Source organism: Vipera ursinii (assembly GCF_947247035.1).
Source record: "Vipera ursinii genome assembly, chromosome: 7".
NCBI classification, from domain to species: Eukaryota; Metazoa; Chordata; class Lepidosauria; order Squamata; family Viperidae; genus Vipera; species Vipera ursinii.
Window position 1 is genome coordinate 22,607,360 of NC_139521.1, and position 20,940 is coordinate 22,628,299.

Below are 20,940 nucleotides of genomic sequence, written 5' to 3' on the forward strand. Positions count from 1 at the left end.
AATACATTAAATTAAATTTAGCCCCAAACAAATAAATTAAATTATAAAATTTAAGACCCCAATCCCTCAGTCCAGGCCGGCAAGCTCAAACAACCAGGTTTTCAGGTCACGGAGAAAAGAGAGAAGGTCGGGAGCCATCCGGAGCTCCACAGGCAGCTGATTGCAGAGGACAGGCGTGCCCACAGAGAATGCTCTCCCCCTGGGAGCCGCCAGCTGGCACTCCCTGACCGACAGCACCCTGAGGAGACCCTCTCTGTGGGAGCGCACGGGGCGATGGGAAGTAGACGCCAGCAGCAGGTGCTCCCATAAATAATCAAGACCCATGCCATTTAGGGCTTTATAGGTCATCACCAGCACCTGGAAGACAACTGGAAGCCAATGCAGCTCGCGGAGAAGAGGCGTTACATGGGTGTATCGGGAGACCCCCATCACAACTCGCGCGGCCGCATTCTGCACCAGTTGAAGCCTCCGAGTGGTCCTCAAGGGCAGCCCCATGTAGAGAGCATTGCAGTAGTCTATTCGAGAGGTCACAAGCGTACGAGTGACTGTAAGTAGGGCATCTCGGTCCAGATAGGGTCGCAACTGCCACACCAGGCGAACCTGGGCAAACTGCTAAGCTTGTAAGCCGCCCTGAGTCTTCGGAGAAGGGCGGGATATAAATGGAATTTTTTTAAAAAAAAAACCTGGCCACAGCTCCTATGTGATCTTCCAAACTTAGCTGTGAGTCAAGGAGGACGCCCAAGTTGCGAGCCCTATTAAGGGGGGAGGTAACACCTCACCCCCCATAGTCAAAGATGGAATATGCTGGATTGCCTGAGATGCCGGTATGTACAACCACTCGGTCTTGTCGGGATTAAGTCAAAGCCTGTTCCTCCCCATCCAGACCCAAACTGCCTCCAGGCAGCGGGACATCATGTCGAGGGCATCACTGGGTTGGTTTGGGGTAGAGATGAAAAGCTGGGTATCATCAGCTTACTGATGATACCCCACCCCAAAACCACGGATGATCTCACCCAGCGGCTTCATATAGATATTGAACAGGAGGGGCGAGAGGACCGACCCCTGAGGAACTCCACAAACGAGAGAACTCGAGGCTGACCTCTGCCCTCCTGCCAATACCGACTGCTAACAACCCAGGAGGTAGGAGGAGAACCACTGTAAAACAGTGCTACCAATGGGGACCAATTCACTGCTGCTGAATTTCAGGCTTTCCTCATAGCTAATCTCATCAGACATGCAACGTCAGAACCTTTTCATCCATCTTCTAATGGTCAAGCTGAATGCATGGTGAGGACAACAAAGGAGGCACATCACATATTGGCAGATATTTTTACTCTGCCAGCATTCTATGCCCTGCACTGCAACAGGTAAAAGTCCTGCAGAACTACTTTGGGGGAGGTGTTTGATTACTAAACTGGACAGGTTGCATCCAGACAGAGTGGCAGCAGAAGCCTCTCGACCAAAGCCCCCAAGGGGGCTGCACATGGGCGATTGGGTCTGGGGAAGGAACTATGGTCAGGGGAATCTGTGGGTTCCTGGTCAAATCACCAAGGCATCCAGACCCCTATCTTATGAAGTGGGGTTGGAGGGAGGGCGAGTTGTCAGAAGACACATTGATCAGCTCAGGAAAAGGTTTCCAGAATGGCCAGTAAGCGAGAACTGAATAATAATAATAATAATAATAATAATAATAATAATAATAATAATAATAATAATAATAATTTGGAAGGGACCTTGGAGGTCATCTAGTCCAACCCCCTGCTCAGGCAGGAAACCCTATAACATTTCAGGCAAATGGCTGTCCAGTCTCTTCTTAAAAACCTCCAGTGTTGGAGCATTCACCACCTCTGGAGGCAGATTGTTTCACTGGTTAATTGTTCTAACTGTCAGGAAGTTTCTCCTTAGTTCTAGGTTGCTTCTCTCCTTGACTAGTTTCCATCCATTGCTTCTTGTCCTGCTTTCAGGTGCTTTGGAGAATAGCTTGACTCCCTCTTCTTTGTGGCAGCCTCTAAGATATTGGAACACTGTTATCATGTCACCCCTCACCCTTCTCTTATTTATTTATTTATTTATTTATTTATTTATTTATTTATTTATTTTATTTGTATACCGCCCTTCTCCCGAAGGACTCAGGGTGGTGAACAGGGCAATACATATCAAAAACAAGATACAAAAATTAAAAACGATTAAACAAAATGCCCAGGAATAAGTTAAAACACATTAAAAGTAGGTTAAAACACATTAATAAAACCCAAGCCCATCCCATCAGGCCAGGCCAGCTTGTTCGAAAAGGTAGGTTTTGAGATCGCGCCGAAAGGAGCGGAGGTCAGGCGCCATCCGGAGCTCAACCGGAAGATGGTTCCATAAATCTGGTGTGCCCACAGAGAACGTCCTCCCCCTGGGGGCCACCAGTCGGCAGTCTTTGACCGGTGGCACCCTGAGGGGGCCCTCTCTGTGGGAGCGTATTGGGCGGAGGGAAGTTGACGCCGGCCGCAGGTGCTCCCCAAGGTATTCCGGACCCATGCCATGTAGGGCTTTGTAGGTCATTACCAACACCTTGAATCTCACCCGGAAGACAACTGGAAGCCAATGCAGCTTACAGAGCAGAGGTGTAAAATGGGAGTGTCGGGAAACTCCCAACACAACTCTCGCGGCTGCATTCTGTACCAGTTGGAGCCTCCGAGTGGTCTTCAAGGGTAGCCCCATGTAGAGAGCGTTGCAGTAGTCCAGACGAGAGGTCATGAGCGCGTGAGTGACCGTAAGGCATCCCGGTCTAGATAGAGCCGCAACTGGTGCACCAGGTGAACCTGGGCGAAGGCCCCCCTAGTCACAGCTACTATATGGTCTTCTAGAGAAAGCTGTGAATCTAGGAGGACTCCCAAGTTGTGAGCCCTATCTACGGGGGGTAATAACTCACCCCCCATAGAGAGAGATGGGATATCCTGAATATCCCGAGATGCCGGTACGCACAGCCACTTGGTCTTGTCAGGGTTGAGTCGAAGACCTGAACCGCCTCCAGGCAGCGGGACATCACGTCGAGGGCATCACTGGGGTGGTTTGGGGTCGAAATGAAAAGCTGGGTATCATCAGCATATTGATGATACCCAACTCCAAAACCACGAATGATCTCACCCAGCGGTTTCATGTAGATGTTAAACAGGAGAGGCGAGAGGACCGACCCCTGAGGGACTCCACAAGCGAGAGGCCTCGTGGTCGACCTCTGCCCCCCTGCCAACACCGACTGCGAACGTCCCAGGAGATAGGAGGAGAACCACTGAAGAACCGTGCCTCCCACTCCCAATCCCCTGAGACGCCGCAGCAGGATACCATGGTCGATGGTATTGAAAGCCGCTGAGAGGTCTAATAGGACTAGGACAGAGGAATATCCCCTGTCCCGAGCTCTCCAGAGATCATTCACCAGAGCGACCAATGCCGTCTCCGTGCTGTACCCGGGCCTGAAGCCCGATTGGTACGGGTCTAGATAATCCGCTTCATCCAGAACCAGAGGGAGCTGATGCGCCACCACACTCTCAACAACCTTCACAAGAAAGCGAAGGTTGGAGACCGGACGAAAGTTATTTAACACAGCTGGGTCCAAGGCAGGCTTCTTGAGGAGAGGTCTCACCACTGCCTCCTTCAAGGCGGCGGGGAAACTACCCTCACTCAAAGAGGCAGATATAACCGCCTGGAACCAGCCTCGTGTCCCCTCCCGGGCTGCCTAAGCCAGCCAGGAAGGGCACGGGTCCAATAAACATGTGGTGGAGCTCAGCCTCCCCATAATCCTGTCCACTTCCTCCGGAGTCACAGGATCGAACTCCTCCCAGATAACATTGACAAGACCGCCCGTGTCCTGATCGTCAGACTTTGCCCAGTCGGAGTCCAAACTGGTCCGAATCCAAGCGATTTTGTCGAACAGATGTTGACTAAACTCCTTGGCACGCCCCTGCAAGGGTTCCTCATTCACCTCCTGATTAAGGAGGGAGCGGGTCACCCTAAACAGGGCGGCCGGGCAATTATCTGCGGACGCGATAAGGTTAGCGAAGTAATTAGACCTCGCCACCCTTATCGCTGCGAGATAAGACCTAATATGGGTTCTTAGTTGCAATCGGTCGGATTCAGATCGGCTGGACCTCCAAGCGCTCTCCAGGCCCTGTCTCCGACGCTTCATCTCCCAGAGCTCTGCGGAGAACCATGGAGCCCACTGGGATCTGCGCCGGGTCAGGGGCCGCAAGGGTACAACTCGGTCAAGTGCCTCTGTGGCCATCCTTTCCCAGGCTTCCCCTAAGGCACACATACCCAATTCCAGCAACCGTTCCCGATATGTTTTAGCCTCTAGTCCCCCAATCATCTTTGTTGCTCTTCTCTTTACCCTTTCTAGAGTCTCAACATCTTTTTTACATCATGGTGACCAAAACTGGATGCAGCATTCCAGGTGTGGCCTTACCAAAGCATTGTAAAGTGGTATTAGTACTTCACTTGATCTTGATTCTATCCCTCTGTTAATGCAGCCTAGCGCTGTGTTGGCTTTTTTGGCAGCTGCAGCACACTGCCGGCTCATATTGAAGTGATTGTCTACTAGGACTCCGAGATCCCTCTCACAGTTACTACTATTGAGCCTATACTATACCTGTGCATTTGATTTGTTCCTCCCTAAATGTAGAACCTTACTTTTTTCACCACTGAATTTCATTTTGTTAGATAGCGCCCAATGTTTGAGTCTGTCCAGATCCTCCTGTATTTTAAGCCTATCTTCTGGAGTATTGGCTATTCCTGCCAGCTTGGTGTCGTCTGCAAATTTGATGAGTTCCCCATCTATCCCCTCATCCAAATCATTAATGAAGATATTGAAGAGCACTGGGCCTAGAACAGAGCACTGGGGCACCCCACTACACACTTCCTTCCATGTAGATGCAGTTCCATTGAGGACCACGCGCTGAGTATGGCCTGTCAGCCAGTTACGAATCCATCTGGTGGTGATGCTATCTAACCCACATTTTTCTATCTTATCAAGTAGTAGGTTGTGATCTACTTTATCAAATGCCTTACTGAAGTCCAAGTAAATTACATCTACAGCATTCCTCTGGTCCACTAATTTTGTCACTTGGTCAAAGAATGTAATAAGATTTGTCTGGCATGATCTGTTTTTGACAAACCCATGTTGACTTTTAGTGATGACTTTGTTTGCATCAAGGTGTTCGCTGATTTGTTGTTTGATTATCTTTTCTAGAATCTTCCCAGGTATTGAGGTCAGGCTGATAGGTCTGTAGTTTCCTGGATCTATTTTTTTCCCTTTTTTGAAGATGGGAACTACATCAGCTCTCTTGCAGTCCTCTGGTAGTTCCCCAGTGCTCTAGGATCTTTGAAAAATATAGTTCAGTGGTTCTGAGATCACATCTGCCAGTTCCTTGAGAACTTTGGGGTGTAATTCATCTGGTCCTGGTGATTTGAACTCGTCTAGGCTGGACAGGTGTTCACTTACTATTTTTTTGCCTATCTTAACTTGCGTTTCTATTCTGTTTTTTACGGCATTGGTTTTGTTAGGTTGGACTGTTTTTCCCTTTGTGTAAAGACAGATGCAAAAAATGAGTTAAACAGTTCTGCTTTCTCCCTATTGCTTGTCACCTTCTTGCCACTTACCCCCACTAATGGACCAATCATTTCCTTAACTTTTTTCTTGTTTTTTATATGTCCCTCCCAAGGTCCTCAAACTTGCGGCCAAGCCAGCCCTCACATGAACTACCAGGACTTTTCCTTCTTAACTGAGATGGAACCAGAGGGAGAACCAGGGAGCTCGGGAGTACAATATGGACCCCCTGACGAAGCGAGCCAACCGAACTTCAGCAACCGCTGTGCTTACTCTGCCGAACAGACTGACTCTGGGGTGGGCCAACCTGGTGAGGCCAGCCAGAGTGCATCGAATCCCCTTGACTCAGGAGCACAAAGGGACACAAATCTACCCAGCCCAGTGGGTAAGTTGGTAGACTGCAAAGTGATGGGAACTCCGAGACGTTCCTCTAGGGCACACAAGCCTCCTTTGTACCTTGCAGATTACATTGTAAAATAAAGAGCTATATATTGTTGTGAAACCTGTTGCCACTAGACTACAAAAACCAGTGCTATGTGTAACTGCCTATTACTGCAAATGGAAGCCTGATCATTGAGACATTGTTTAAACTCATTGTAATCCACATTGTTATTATTATTTTTATTATTATCACTTTACTTTGTGTGTGTTTGAATAATGAGTCTTGACAACTGTTGAGACTAATTGTTGTTGTCATAGTCTGATCTAAGAGGGGAGGGATGTTATGTACTGGGCTCTTGTGATACACCACGTGGGTTGCTGGAGCAGCTAACGGCTCTCCAGCAACCCAGACTACCAGTCTCCTGTGCTGCAATTGGCTATCCCCAGGCAGCAATGGTTGATTCAAACCTATTGGCTGCCGCCTGGGGGCTAAACTATATATTACAGCTGGTTGCAGCCTTTGCCTCAGTGCAGTTCCAGCAATAAATAAACAATGAGTTATCCTGTATTCAGCTTTGCGTCGTCATTCCTACACCAAAGAACCCGCTATGTAACAAAGATTGTTCTGAATTATTTGTTTGATAGGGAAGTTTGATAGGGTAGTGGCTGGACTGCTGCAATTAGCTCTGCCTAGGGTTGACTCTGAAGATGATTGAAGCTATAATCCATGCAAAATGCAATGCCCTGCCTGGTCAAAGGAAGAACCGTTACAGACAAATCACACCTGTTTTGCAGGAATTGTGATCATTGCTAGTGTGCTGCAAGTGAAATTCAAGTGCTGGTTAATATAAGGCCCTCTATCACTTGGGTTCTGGGTATCTTAGAGCCTGCCCTGCCCTGCCCTACCCTACCCTACCCTACTCAACCCAACCCAGCTCAGCCAAACAGAATGACCTGGTGCCAGTTCCTGCTAGCTAGAAAATTAAGGGAGGTGGGGGAACTGGAAGCAATCTTTCTTTAGAACAACTTGCCTCTCTCCTTCTGCAGTGCAAATATCTTCTTCCCTGGTGATTCCAGAATCTAAAAATTCTGTTTTATTGGGGGGCTAATGATGACATTTTCCCCAGTAATTAAGGGAAGGGTGTTAATGTTGTGAACACAAAGCTCTTATGGACACTTTATTCATTCAACTCCTCCATCTGTTCTGACAATTTGGGTTGTTGAATATTTTTTTTATCATTTTGGGTCTTAAAGCTGAAAGATATAGAAGCCTACTGCTAATAATTAAAGAAGAGAGCAGCATCAGGTTGTAGTAATGCAGGATTGGGAACCAGTGATCTTGGGCTTTTGTCTCAAGGCAATTTAATTCCAAATTCTTGAACTAAAATCTACCCTTTTTTAAAAATGCTAAGCTTGAGAAAGACTGCCTTAGCTTGATCAGATTTGGATGGCTGGGAGGATTTAGCAGTCAGTTTTAGAAAACTAAACAAGATGGCTGGACTCTTCATTTGAGAATGCAGAATGCAACTGCTAAAACAAAAAAAAACTAGAAAAATTCTTTTTTCTTTATGACATTTAAAGGCATCAGCTTTATGTATGCAGAGATGATAGAGCAATTATCTCTAGATGTGGCAAAAAAATGAGAGCAGGCAGGATAACTGGGAACACAAAGGTAGAATTATTCTGCCATGTGCTAATTATTGAGTGATGTTTAATTATTGGGACTTAGCCTATGCCTGGAAACAGGAACAATGTATTACTTTTGGTTAATGTAATTTTCTTTTGAAGAACAAAAGGAAATGATATAACCATTTTGTCACATAAGGCCAGAAAATGAGTGGAGAAACTCACAATAATTTTGTCCAGTAATAGAAATGGGCTCACAAAGGAAACTATACAGTTGGCATGCAATTCCTAGAAAACAATGGGACTTATCTCAAACCTACCTGCAAAAAAGGTATCACACTTCCAGAAAGTCCTCCCCGTCCCCGGAAGATACATTTCATTTATTTTATTCATTTATTAAATAAATTTACACAGTCACCCAATTCACACACAGTGATGCATGCTTTGTTAAATTATAGACTAAAACCATTCAGTACCCAAGCTCATTCTACAGTATCTTTCACAAATACAATAGATGGAAGAAGATGCATTTTTGCAAAACAGGAACATGACATGGCAATGTCTTTCAGTGGATCAGCGTTATTTATTGAGCTCAACTGAGATGGAGAAACAATTAGCAGAAATTTTATCTGGGCCATATATAGAAAAGAACCTGATGGAAGGATATCAAAAACTAGCAGATTAATATTAAAGTGCACAAGAAATTATTAGTAAATGGAAAGCTTGCTGGCATGTATCTGATGCAGGAAGGAAGGGAGGGAGGAAAAAAGAAGGAAGGAGGAAGAATCCTAAGCAAGTCCTTACATTGGACAACAAACAGAACAACCTAAAATCCACCCACATAGAAATCCCATAAATGAAAGAATTCTGAATAAATATGGAGCAACTTGCCTATAAGAATCTTGTTTTTTCTTAATCAACGGCCGATAATAATTGGGCAACATGATTCTTCTCCAGCAGATTAAAAGTAATTCTAACACTTTACAGAAGCATAATTTTGAAAACTTTTCCAATTGCCAAAAAGGGGTGGGGCTTTCATTGTATGGTTGCAGAGTATTTTGACTTTTTGATATTACCCCATAGATGCCCCTGGGAGACAGCCTAAAATAGAAATAAAAAAGATCTTTCACGTGAAGCCAACAAAAGTTTCTAATGTTGCCAAGGTTGGCAATTTCTGGATTATAGTAAGAAGTTCATAATAATGAAATCAGTAATGTTTTATTCCAGTTTAATCATGGAAGAGCAATTTAGGACAAGTACAATAGAATGGCATGTGTTACAAATAAATTGCAGATGATACCACTCTAATGGCAGAAAGTGAAGAAGAACTAAAGAGCCTCTTGTTGCAGGTGAAGAAGGAGAGTGGAAAACTTGGCTTGAAACTTAACATTAAGAAAACCAAGATCATGGCATCTGGCCCTCTCAATTCCTGGCAAATAGATGGGGAAGAAATGAAGGTAGTGACAGATTTTATTTTCCTGGGCTCCAAGATCACTGCAGATGGGGACTGTAGCCAAGAAATTAAAAGATGTTTGCTCCTAGGGAGGAATGCCATGGCAAATCTAGACAGCACACTAAAAAGCAGAGACATCACCCTGCCAACAAAAGTGAGTATAGTCAAGGCCATGGTCTTTCCAGTTGCAATGTATGGCTGTGAAAGTTGGACCATAAGAAAGGCTGAGTGCCAAAGAATTGAGGCCTTTGAACTATGGTGCTGGAGAAAACTCCTGTGAGTCCCATGGACTGCAAGGCAATCAAACTGGTCAGTCCTAGAGGAGATCAACCCTGACTACTCTTTAGAAGGCCAGATCCTGAAGTTGAAACTCAAATACTTTGGCACCTAATGAGAAGGAAGGACTCACTGGAGAAGAGCCTAATGCTGGGAAAGATTGAGGGCAATAGAAGAAGGGGACAACAGAGAATGAGGTGGCTAGATGGAGTCATTGAAGCAGTAGGTGTGAGCTTAAATGGACTCCAGAAGATGGTAGAGGACAGGAAGGCCTGGAGGAACACTGTCCATGGGGTCGCAAGGGGTCGGACATGACTTAGCAGCTAACAATAACAAAAAAAAATTTGTAAAAAAGAAGGTTTCAAAATGGATTTGCTTATCCAACATCAATTAGATTACCTTCAAATCTTCTCTAAATTTTAATTCCCACTTTAACAGGCATTAGTGAACATATGCAAACTTTGCCTTTTCATTCCCTCGTGATTCATATATTTTTCTTTTTTTGAGGTTAACATATTGTACTATGCTTTTATTTTGGGTAGTGATTAAAGTCACTATTTCACTTCCATGCATTTAATCCACTTTATCAGTTATCTTGAGCTGTCTACTTGATATGGGCTCCCTGATTATACTTTGAACACCATTTTAAAAAAATATTGCTGACAGAATATAACTGCTGACAGTTTTCAACTGAAAACTCTATAGAGATTTTCAAATTGCAGCCTGTGGCAAAATTGGTTGCAGCTGATTCAACCCAATTAGATGGTGTCAGATGTCAAATTTGTTAGTTGTTTTATCAGCTGAAGGGGGGAGCCTTCCTATTATCACAACTAATTTCTATTGATTGAACAACAACTAAATGGAGATAGTTCAGGAGAGAGCAAATCTATAAACTTGAGCATGAAATGAATGACAAAGTGCTTGCAAGTGAGATTAAACAGTTTTATTGTTCGGTACAGCTGCTCTTTTTCAATCCAAATAAAACAGTGATCTGTCAGTGGGTGCATTTGGGGGCTGTGTGATTACTGTCTTTTTCAAAGACAAGGAGTCTTGCAAGAGTTACCTATGCTCATGCATGCTGTCTTCACTTTTCTCATAGAACTATGGAAATACAGAAGATACATGCTTTAAGATAAACAATAACAGCTTTTGGGTTTTGGTCAGTCATCAGTGAGTAGGTATTAAGAGAAATGTTCTAAACACTAGCAAATATAAGAGACAAAGATCCTTCTTTATTTTTCACAATCAGCCATGTGCTCAAAAGCAGGAGATAAAAACATCATTTTCCCACCACTGTTCTCCCACAACTGATATTTCAAAATATGCTACCCCCAACCTGGAATCTACAACTGGTAGCCCTCAATACACCTTCCTCTAGGAATTGATTCAAATTTCTTTTAAATATCACCAAATTGGTGACTATCACACTGTTTTGTGTAAATAAACTTCACAGGTTATTTAAGTGATGCGTGATAATGCTCCTTCTTTTGCCACATAATAGGAAAATGTTCAAAAGTAGAGATGGCTGGCCTACCATAAGGCAAGAACAAATCATGTCATATCAATAAATAATGATTTAATGATTAAGGTCTGCTAAGGACCTCCCTTCATTTCAGAAACCCAGATGGGAAGTGGTTCTAGAGTACCTTCAGATATGTCAAACGGACAAACATGCTGAAAGGGAATCCTGCTTTAAGGCTTTATAAATATATAAGAATGTACCTATTTTTTATACGATGAGTCTTTGAACTGACTCTTGAAGACCATAACTGAACAACTGCTCAGAAGTATAAAACCCACATGTAGTTAACTACACCAGGGATATATTTTTCCTTTGTATCAAGCTAGTCATAATTTGCCATTATTTGAAGACTGGATCAAAAGAACCATGAGAAGGTTACACTGTATAATATAAACATTCTGCAACTGAAACTCTCTTTAAAAAAGAATTGGGCTTACGGAAATATTCTGGGATATAATCCTGCTTGGAGGCTTTTCTTGTTTCTTTTATTTGTGACAGAAACAGACCAGAAGTCTTTTTATCCACATTATCTGCCTGCCCATAATCTGCCTGCCCATCAACCTCCAATTCAGCTTTCCAAATAAATGTCATATACATGAAGTTTATTCTTCTTATTCACATACAGACTGGATGCTTGAAAGTGATCATTTCACTTTTACTTTAACCTTTAAATTTGGTCAGAAGAAGAGTTTCATAATCAATATAACCCACTGTTGAAGGAGGACTTTATATATCTCCTCATTTCATCACTGATAACTTCAGCTTTGCCACAAGCTAGTGGCATATTAAAATATATTTGTTCCCTTACTGTATCGCTTTGGTCCATCTTCTAAACAAAAGGAAAGTGTTAAGGTTGCATCATCTTCAAAAAACTCTGTTGCAAAGGCATCCCACCACAGGTTGTCACTGTCCTGAGAGAGAGAGAAAATGTTTTTTTTAAACAGGAAAGGTATGTTTTATTATTTTAAAAACAATATATTTTCCTATCTAAATAATATCAAGACAGGAAAATTATTACGTATCAGTAATCTACAGTTAGATTAACAGCCTAAGACTGGTAGAAATTTAATAATTAAGGTTCTAACCAAGGACCTAATAATTATTACAGTAGGATCTAAGAACACAGGCAATTTCAAGCAGGTGGAATTTTGGTAAAACAAGGGTGCCCAGGTGTGATAAAATTCAATATCCCCAAATATAGAGGAATTCCTTTAAGTATCTCCCCAAGGGCTCCAGGCATGACTGATACAACAATTGATTTCATTTTCCATAAACATTCAAACTTCGTTCTGTACACCCCAATATTCCACCTGCAATTCCCGTATTTTATAATTTATAATTATTCTTTTAAAATATTGCTAATATTGCTAATAATGAGAGGCCTCTGCATTGGGAGGGGGTGTTAAAGACATTGGATGGGACTGTGCAATCAATCAATACCCTCTTAGGGTATCTCATGCATAAACAAAGAATAAAACCTGGACCATACAGTTTATTGATTTTTATGACCCCATTTATCCAGGATCCTTTATTAATAATGAAGAATGCTGTGCATCTTGCTTATAATCTCATTTCCTAACATATCAAACAAATATTTTTAAAGAATAGTTTTATGTTAAATGGACACATGATAGGATAAATGTAGGTATGCAGTACATTCCATCTCCACTTTACTTCTTGTGCTTTGCCTTGTCAGGCAACTGAGCAAGACTGTCAGTACATTTAAAAGGAAGGTAGATTTTCACTCTTTTTGTTCAAACATGAGCCCTGCTTGGGAGTGTGATCATATTTTCTCATTCACCACAGCAAAAGATCAGGCTGTCAAGTTAGTGACATTTAAAGAATGCTTAAGAAATACAACAGACCTTAGCCACCACACTTATCATGCTAAAATAAATCTACATTGCAATGACGCTTCAAACAGGGTGTCATATCTAGAAATATTACCCTAGAACAAGCAATGATAATCTAATTCCATAAATATTGGCACCCAGTCTCACTTCCCAAGATATATCCAGTATGCATATCTCAAAATCATAGGCAGTTGGGTTAGGTAGAAGTAAAAAACAGGGTTTGCAGACACATCAATATATCTTTCCTTCCCTCCCTCCCTCCGTCCCTCCCTTCCTTCCATATGAGGGAGAACCAATAAGATATACAACGCATCCACTGAATTAGTGTTATGTTTACAGCATACCATTCTATTGCATATTTGTATGTCTATGTGTATGTGGTACAATGGAATGACAACATACAAGTCATCATTCAAATTAGCTAATTTGTTTCAGTTGAGCAATGACATCATCATGGCTTCTACCAGACCCATCCTTTTCTATCACAAAATGTATTTGAAGTATTTTTAATCAAGTTTATAATACCCCAAAGCAGGCATGTCAAACTGCTGGCCCCGTTGCTGGATGTCAGAATCCATTTATATTTCCTTTCTAACTCCCTATCTGTGCAAACCTAAATCTCATCACCCCTCACTGGATTCTGCCATTCCAAGGAAGAAAGAGAAGACAGGGGTGCTAATTGCCCCTCTCTATCCCTTAGATGTAATGTTTGTTTATTCAGCCTGCCTGGTGGCCATCACAAAAGACCAAACAACAAAGAAAGGGGGTGGGGAGGGAATTCTGGTTTGCATCTCCGAATGGAATGTAAAAGGGAGGAAGTAATAATGTTGCAAATGTACTGGTGATTCTCCTTTTTCCCCACAAGGTGTTTGACACCTGAGACTCCACTGATCCAGGACTTACCAAATGGACTGAGGGGTGGGGTTATTACTCAAAACTAAATTAAGTATTTTAAAGTGACCAACTATTGAAATGTTAAATTCCTACACATAATGATTTGAGGAACACCTTGTATATTATATAGATTATATTTCTAAATTAACAGTATGATTGTCCACAATTTACATTTGTTTCTAGAAAACAAGTAAATTTTTCCAGCTATTTTTATGTCTGGAATGGCTATTAAAAAGATGGATGGCACCAACTGATATTTCGATCTTGGAGCTGCCAAATATTAATATCTTTGGATCTTTCCATAATATTAAAGGAGCTTTGCGAAAACCAGTCAATTGCTTGATTTCTGCTCATTTCATTTGTTTGCTTTTATTTACACTCAACATTCTAGATCAGTGGGCCCCCCAATCTTTTAGTCACCAAAGATTGGTTCCATGGAGATAGGTTTTTTCTGCGGACCAGAGGGGGTGTGATTTTGTGTGCTGACTCAGTGATTGGATTCAAACATGTGAACAACCGGTTCGCTGTGTTGATGCTGCTTCCAGAAGTTCATTCTGGACCTGGGCAACAAAAAATTAGCTACCGGTTCAGCCGAAGTGATGCGAACTGGCTGAATACCACCACTGTGCTTACTGCAGATGGGGCTTTGCTTGTTTGTGTGGCCCAGTTTCCACGGACCAGGGGTTGGAGAACCCTGTTCTAGGTGCAGTAAACTGTAGAAAATACTTTAATAGTAGGGAATCCACAAAAAACTATTCATTTTCTGTTACAAGTTGAACACTAGCCAAGATCTTTAATCAGATGCTATAAATCAATGGGAAGAAAAGTGAACCCAATATATGTGGAATACAAAGTGAATATATATTCCCAATTATAATGATACATTCTGATATTTGCCACAGAATGAAACCGTATGTATAACTCCCTCCCTCCAAGGTACAACAACAAAATGAAAAATGACTTTCAAATTTCCCCATTTTTAAGAGAAAGAGTTGAGGCTGCCTCAGTCATCCTTAACTCAAGTAATTGACAGGTTACCTTGGATTTTTTGGCAGAGCAATTATTTTCCAATTCAACAATAATGAGATATTTCCATGGCAACCCTTCTTTCACATTACATTAATGTTCTCCAACACTGAAATAATGGACAAAAAATTAATACTTAGAAAAGTACTTAAATATATATTTAATGCACGGGACAAAAGAAGGAAAAAATAGAGGAGAAATTCCATAGAAGAGGAGTGACCGGTGAGCATTAAACATTACAAGATATTTTTTTAAATCCCATATTAATTTTCCTTGTTGTTTTCCACCAAAACCTATCTTCAAATAAAAGAGAGATTTTTTTAAAAGATTACTAGATTTCATTGTTGCCATTTTCTTGAATATATGGAAGCTAGGGAATATAAAGTTCTGTGAGGTTTTTTCTCTAAGGTATTGATTTCTGTGACATTCACTCTTTCCCCAAATTTTACTCTTTGACATAAAATATTAAGATCAGAGCTTTTGGCCACAGTCCAACTCTTACCATAGGAATGTGATTTTGCAGGCACATCAAATCAGCAGTCGAGGTCTAGAGCAAAAAAAGATGAAGTTCCAGGCCAATCAACCTTTTGTAAGGTCCTGCCTCAGCTACTTCCTCAGGAAAGTACAATTTTTCAAAAAGGCATCATTTCAAAAAGATATTTTACTGAAAGAGATTACAGAGAAGCAAGGCAGAATCTGAAGTTTCCATGCAAAAGTATTAAGCTAAAAGTCCCATTTCTCCAGCCCCACCCCAATGCCTCCAGTCCAACAGGAGCCAGTCCGCTGGCATGAAGACGTTATGAGAACTTCAAGCCAAAAAGGTGATAACTCCTTGTCAGGAGTTAAAACAGATAGCCCTGAGGGTTCCCCCCCCCTCATGCAGATACATCAAAGCAAAAGTAGAAACAATGCACAATCCTCAATAGTGCATGCTCTCCCTCTCTTTTGGGATGGCAGCATTCCGATAGGGACCTGACATGTTGTCCCCCTAAAAGAAGGGAAGATCTACCTGGAGAAGAGAAAATAATAGAGGGAATAAGAAATACTGATTAAGCACTCATTTTGGTTTATCAGGGTAGCGGACATAAAAGTGTTTAAGTAAACTAGGGCAGAGGTGCCCAAACTTTTGGGCACCAGGGACCTGTTACATAGAGAGACTTTTTTCATGGATCAGAGGGGGCGTGGTTTTGTGTGCTACCTGCATCCCATGGATGGGGTTTTGCTTGTTTGTGCGACCCTTTGCTGGCATGTTGTGGCCTGGTACCGGTCCACAGACCAGGGATAGGGGACCCATTATCTAGGGGTTTTCATATGATTCTTATGCACTCACTCAAGCTGAGCCCCAGGAAAATTTTTCTATACTACTAGGTATTGAGTCGCTCCCCATTGCATGCATGAGTCTAGGATTTCCTTAATCTCAAAATGCTGTTCTCCCTCCACCATAATAGATTCGGGGTTTAGAGGGGGTGCTGGCCTTAGAGGTCATAACCTTTTTTAGGGTTGCAGGGGCTGTAGGAATCAGGTTGACACAGTCCCCAATGTGGAATGGTTTGGCTCTACTCTTTTTTTGTCGGATTGGATTTTATAAGCTCTCCGAGCATCTGCAAGGGCTTTGTGCACAATGGGCCATGTATTTTTCAATTGATTGATCCACTCTTTTAAAGAAGGGATCATAGGGTCTTGGACTGGTAGTTCAGGGATTGCATTAAAGTCTTCTACAGTTGCCACTCAAAATGGCATGAAGCCTGTGCTGGTGTGCACACTGTTATTGTAGGCTACTTCAGCAAATGGCAAGAGGTCCATCCAGTCATCTTGTTGGTAATTAATGAAACAATGCAGATATTGCTCCAATACTGAGTTCATTTGTTCTGTCCCACCATTTGTCTGCAGATGATGACTAGAACTGAGTCCTTAGTTGTTTCCTAGGAGGTCCATAAAAACTCTGGATGTGAACTGAAAGCCTCTATCTGAGATAATGCATTGTGGTGCTCCATGTAAGCAATAAATGTGGTGCAGGAACATTTTTGCCAGCACTTGAAGCAGTCAGTACCAGCTGGGGTTGAAATCTGGTTGTTTCTTTCTTCCTCTCTGGGGCCAATCTTTTCCAAACTTTGCTGGAGTGGTAGTTATTACAGACTTTATTGATTTCAGCTTCCTCCACTAGCATGCACCAGTCATGGAGGTATGTGGGATCCCCCTCACAATACAGGTATTGTATGGGTTGTCATTTAGGCCATCTGTGAAACAGCTCACAGGGATATCCTCTGGTTGAGCTGACAAGCCAGATCCCGAAATTCTTTGGTGTACTCAGCTACCAGGTGATGTCCTTGCTTCATCATTTTGATGCAGTCTCAAGCTTTGTGGTCGGCTAAGGGGTATTTGAAGCCCCTTCTTATGGCTATCATGAAGTGGTTGAAGTTTTGCAGCTCTGGGGCATTTGTGTTGTGGAGGATCACCATCCATCTGGCTGTGGCACCCTCCAATGCCAGGTTGACCACCCTGACTCTGGCCCTCTCGGTACGAATCTCATGGTTGTACTCCTGCATGTAAATGAGAACACGGGCCAGGAAGAATCCAGATTGCTTGGGTTCTCCATCAAATTTCACTCCAAGGGGTGGATGCTTTGTGTTGGCGAATCCCCATCTTCAATTCTCAGAGCATTCACTCCTCCTAAGTCCCCTGGCATTGGGGCCCCAGTGGCGATAGCTGCCACCCCATCCATGCCTGATGCGGTGTTTCCAGGGAGAGGTTCCCATTTGCAGTTAGGTCTCTTTGGTCATTTCTCATCCCTCTGGTTAGAGCTCTTAGTGCCTTTAGGTCTTGGAACACTTCCATCATGAAATGCATCACTTGATTCATGAGGGCATCAGCACGGTCAGGTTCCTCATCAGCAAGTGCTCTAGCTACTTTCTCCATCTGTGCTGGTGGCTGCCTTGAGTGAGGGTAACTCCTTTCATCCTCCTCTCCTAGTCTTCCTTCTTCCCCACACCAATGGACCATCTCGATTTTGAGGTGTCCTCCAGGCTGGCAGCTCCCTCAGTCCCTTCAGCAAAGGTTGCAGTGGGGTGAGCTTTAGCACTGTTTTCTACCCAGCACTCAACTTCCTCCTGATCACTTCCTTAGTTAGATCACTCCCTTGGTTAGGGCAGGTGCCTCTCTGGGATGACCTCCCTAATTCCCGTGCAAATACACCAAAGCAAAAGTAGAAACAATGCTGGAACATCCTCAATCCACAATAGCACATGCTCCCCCTCCCTTTTGGAATGGCAGTGTTCTGATAGGATCTGACACCATTTTTCTGCTTCTGCACATGAAACCACCAAGCTGGATTAGGTTAACAATTCTAATTGTTTTAATTTTAGGCTAGCTCAGTTTTAGGTCCCTTTGAGATATGTTAATTATTGAAGAATTGTGCATTCTGCATAATGCAGATGCAGCCAGTCACTGGTTGCATCTATATTGCATTTGCATACTACCAAAGACTTCTGGGAAGAGCTGCTCACTATGAGTTCAGGAAGACTGAGAGGAAGTCCAGTGGATCAAGGTAGCAGCACACACACCTAATGGTGTGCGAATCATATAACTGAAAATCTGAAACAACAGTAGTTCATTCTTGATTGCAATTTTATTTTAGAATGTCTGGCTTAATTCAATGCAATACTTGTTTTGCAGCTGCTTTTGTGGTACTCTTTTTAAATTTGGATACTGTCCTATTTGTAAGCAAATTGCTAGTCTACATGGACAAATTACTTATCTAGTCTCTAGTTTGTACTCTCCAGGAACAAATTAGATGTCCAACTCAGCTGTTTTTGAGCTGCTCTGCTATCAACTCCCTGTATCAGAAAGATCCTGCAGGAGAAGGGCACTAAGGGCAACTGTGGGATCTGGCAGGGTGATAGCTGTGAACTATAAACACAAAGCTTTTGGCGTGTCCCTGCATAACAGATACAGTGCCCTTGCTGACATTAATAGGAATATTAAGATGCAGGTCAAGCTGTTTGTGATGATGATGATAACTCACCTGAGCAGGAGATCATGGTCCAAGAGGAAGAAGTTGTTTTGGATAGGGAAAGGTGTGAATCAGGTATTACGCATCACTCATGTGAGGTGAGGAGGTATCTAAAAAGAGAAGCCACCTTCAGGATGGTGATTCAATTGTAAGAGATGTCAATTTAGGAAAGGATATGGATGTTTTCAAAGAGGTGAGGTGTCTGCCAGCAGAGAAAAGAGGCACATTGTTAAGATACTCAAGAATGCTATCACTGTGATGTTGATGTTGTACATCTTGGCACCAATTATCAGTCTGAAAAAGATGTACTTTCTGTGCAAAATGATTTCTAGAGCTTGGGGTGAGAACTTAGCAGGATAGACTGTAGTCTTACTTTTTCAGAGGTTTTACCTGTATATAAGGAGCAAAAAGAAAGCCAGTGTATAGCGGAGTTCAAAGTGAGGCTAAAGGACATAAAGTGGAAGGTTTTGGTTATATTAGTCATGTTTGCAGGTGGTCTGAGGAAAAGCTGTACAATGGGTCTCAATGAATACCATCCAGTTGCACTTACATACATCGTTATGAAATGTTTTGAGAGGCTGATAAAGGACATTATTATATCCAGCCTCTCTCCAGCATTTGACTCTCTTCAGTTTGTTTACTGTCCAAATCGCTTTACAGAGGATGCTATATCTTCTGCTCTCCATCTGAGCTTGGCACACTTAGAGGAAAGAAACACTCATGTGTGAATGCTGTTTGTTGACTTCAGTTTGGCATTTAGTACAATTCTTCAGCATCTAGTAAATAAACTGGGCCTTTTAGGTTTTCAACACTCCTTTGCGCAACTGGATTCTTGATTTTCGTATTGACAGGCCCCAGTATGTGCGAGTTGGGACTAATATTTCTAACACCATTTTCTTGAGCACAAGTTCATCTCAGGGCTATGTACTAAATCCACTGTAGTTCACCCTGTTGACCCATAATTGTTGTGCCAGGTTTGCCACCAACCATATTGTTAAGTGTACAGATGATACAACAGTAGAGGACCTTATTCAAGATGACAATGAGGGTGCTTGCCACAAAGAAGTAAAGGTGGTGAACTCATGTAACAAAAACAGCCTGATTTTAAACATCAGAAAAACTAGAGATCATTGTCATTTTCAGAAAAGGCAGGCACAACCACACACCTCTATGTATTAATTCTCCTGTGGAGGTGGATAGCAACACCAAGTTTCTGAGTGTGCAGTGAATGAGTAGACCAGCTTGGTCACTCAACAGTGAGACATTGGTGAAGCAGGTGCAACAGCGCCTGCATTTTCTGCATCACATGAGAAAAGCACATCTTCCTTCCCCTGTCCTTACCACTTTCTACAGAGGGACAATCAAGAGCATCCTGTCGTATTGCATTATTTCTGATTCGGAAGTATTACTGCTTCAGACAGGAAGGTGGTACAGAGAGTGGTGATGATGGCAGAAAAGTTTATTGGCACTTCACTTCCTCCTATCCAGGACATAGCATATAAACGATGCTTGAGCAAGGTCCGCAGGATTGTCTCAAATACTAACATCCTCTTCATGACCTGTTTTCCTTGTTATCATCTGTTTCATGGTATCCGAAGCAGAACATCCAGATTCAGCATCAATCTTGTGAACTCTCAAGCTTTCTCTTTCTGCTACATATTCAAAATGGACAGTGACTAATATTTATATGTGTGTGTGTATATTATACACACACACAGGGTAGGGATAGATATAGATATAGCATGTGTATATGTGTGTTATGTATGTGTATGGTTAGATATATACTTTCTTTTGACAGCAGGCAACAAAATTTCATTTTTTAATATGCTCATATTAAAAAATGACAATAAAGGTTATCTAATCTTATTTACCTTATCAGAAACTGGAGGGGGAGGAGCCAAGATGGTGGACAGGTAGCAAAGGCTGTAAAGAGCTCCTCCAAAAGTAAAAGCTTTATTTTGTTTTACTTTATTTTTATTTTAACTTTTTAACCTCTTTTAATAGTGTATTTTAACCTACCCCCTTTGAATTTATTTTAACCTTTTTAAACCTTTTAAACCTATTTTTAACCCATTTTAACCTTTTTAAACCTAGTTTTAAACTTATTTTTAAACCTGTTTTAACAAACTTGAATGGGGAAAAGGAGGAAGAGACAGCACTCTGCAGCAGAGTTTATCCAAGCCATTGAAGCAGCAGAAAATGGAAGATTATATTGCAAACAGTAACTCATTCACAGGCACCCTATCAGATAAATTTAATTTATGTGACTCATCAGAATGGAACTTACAAACCGAACTGGAAAGCAAACAGCGTGTA

At 42.3% G+C, this 20,940-nt stretch overlaps 1 protein-coding gene across 2 annotated transcripts in view; it reads right to left on the minus strand.

Moving 5' to 3' along the window:
- The window catches only part of LDB2 (LIM domain binding 2), a gene marked incomplete at both ends in the record, with an annotated part of 349,034 nt that overhangs the window by 238,021 nt on the left and 90,073 nt on the right, over nt 1-20,940 (minus strand). For both annotated transcript variants that reach the window (XM_083366938.1, XM_083366937.1), the window contains one exon: nt 11,651-11,753. In XM_083366938.1, the coding sequence (XP_083223064.1) occupies nt 11,651-11,753 (103 nt within the window). The remainder of the gene's footprint in view (nt 1-11,650; nt 11,754-20,940) is intronic.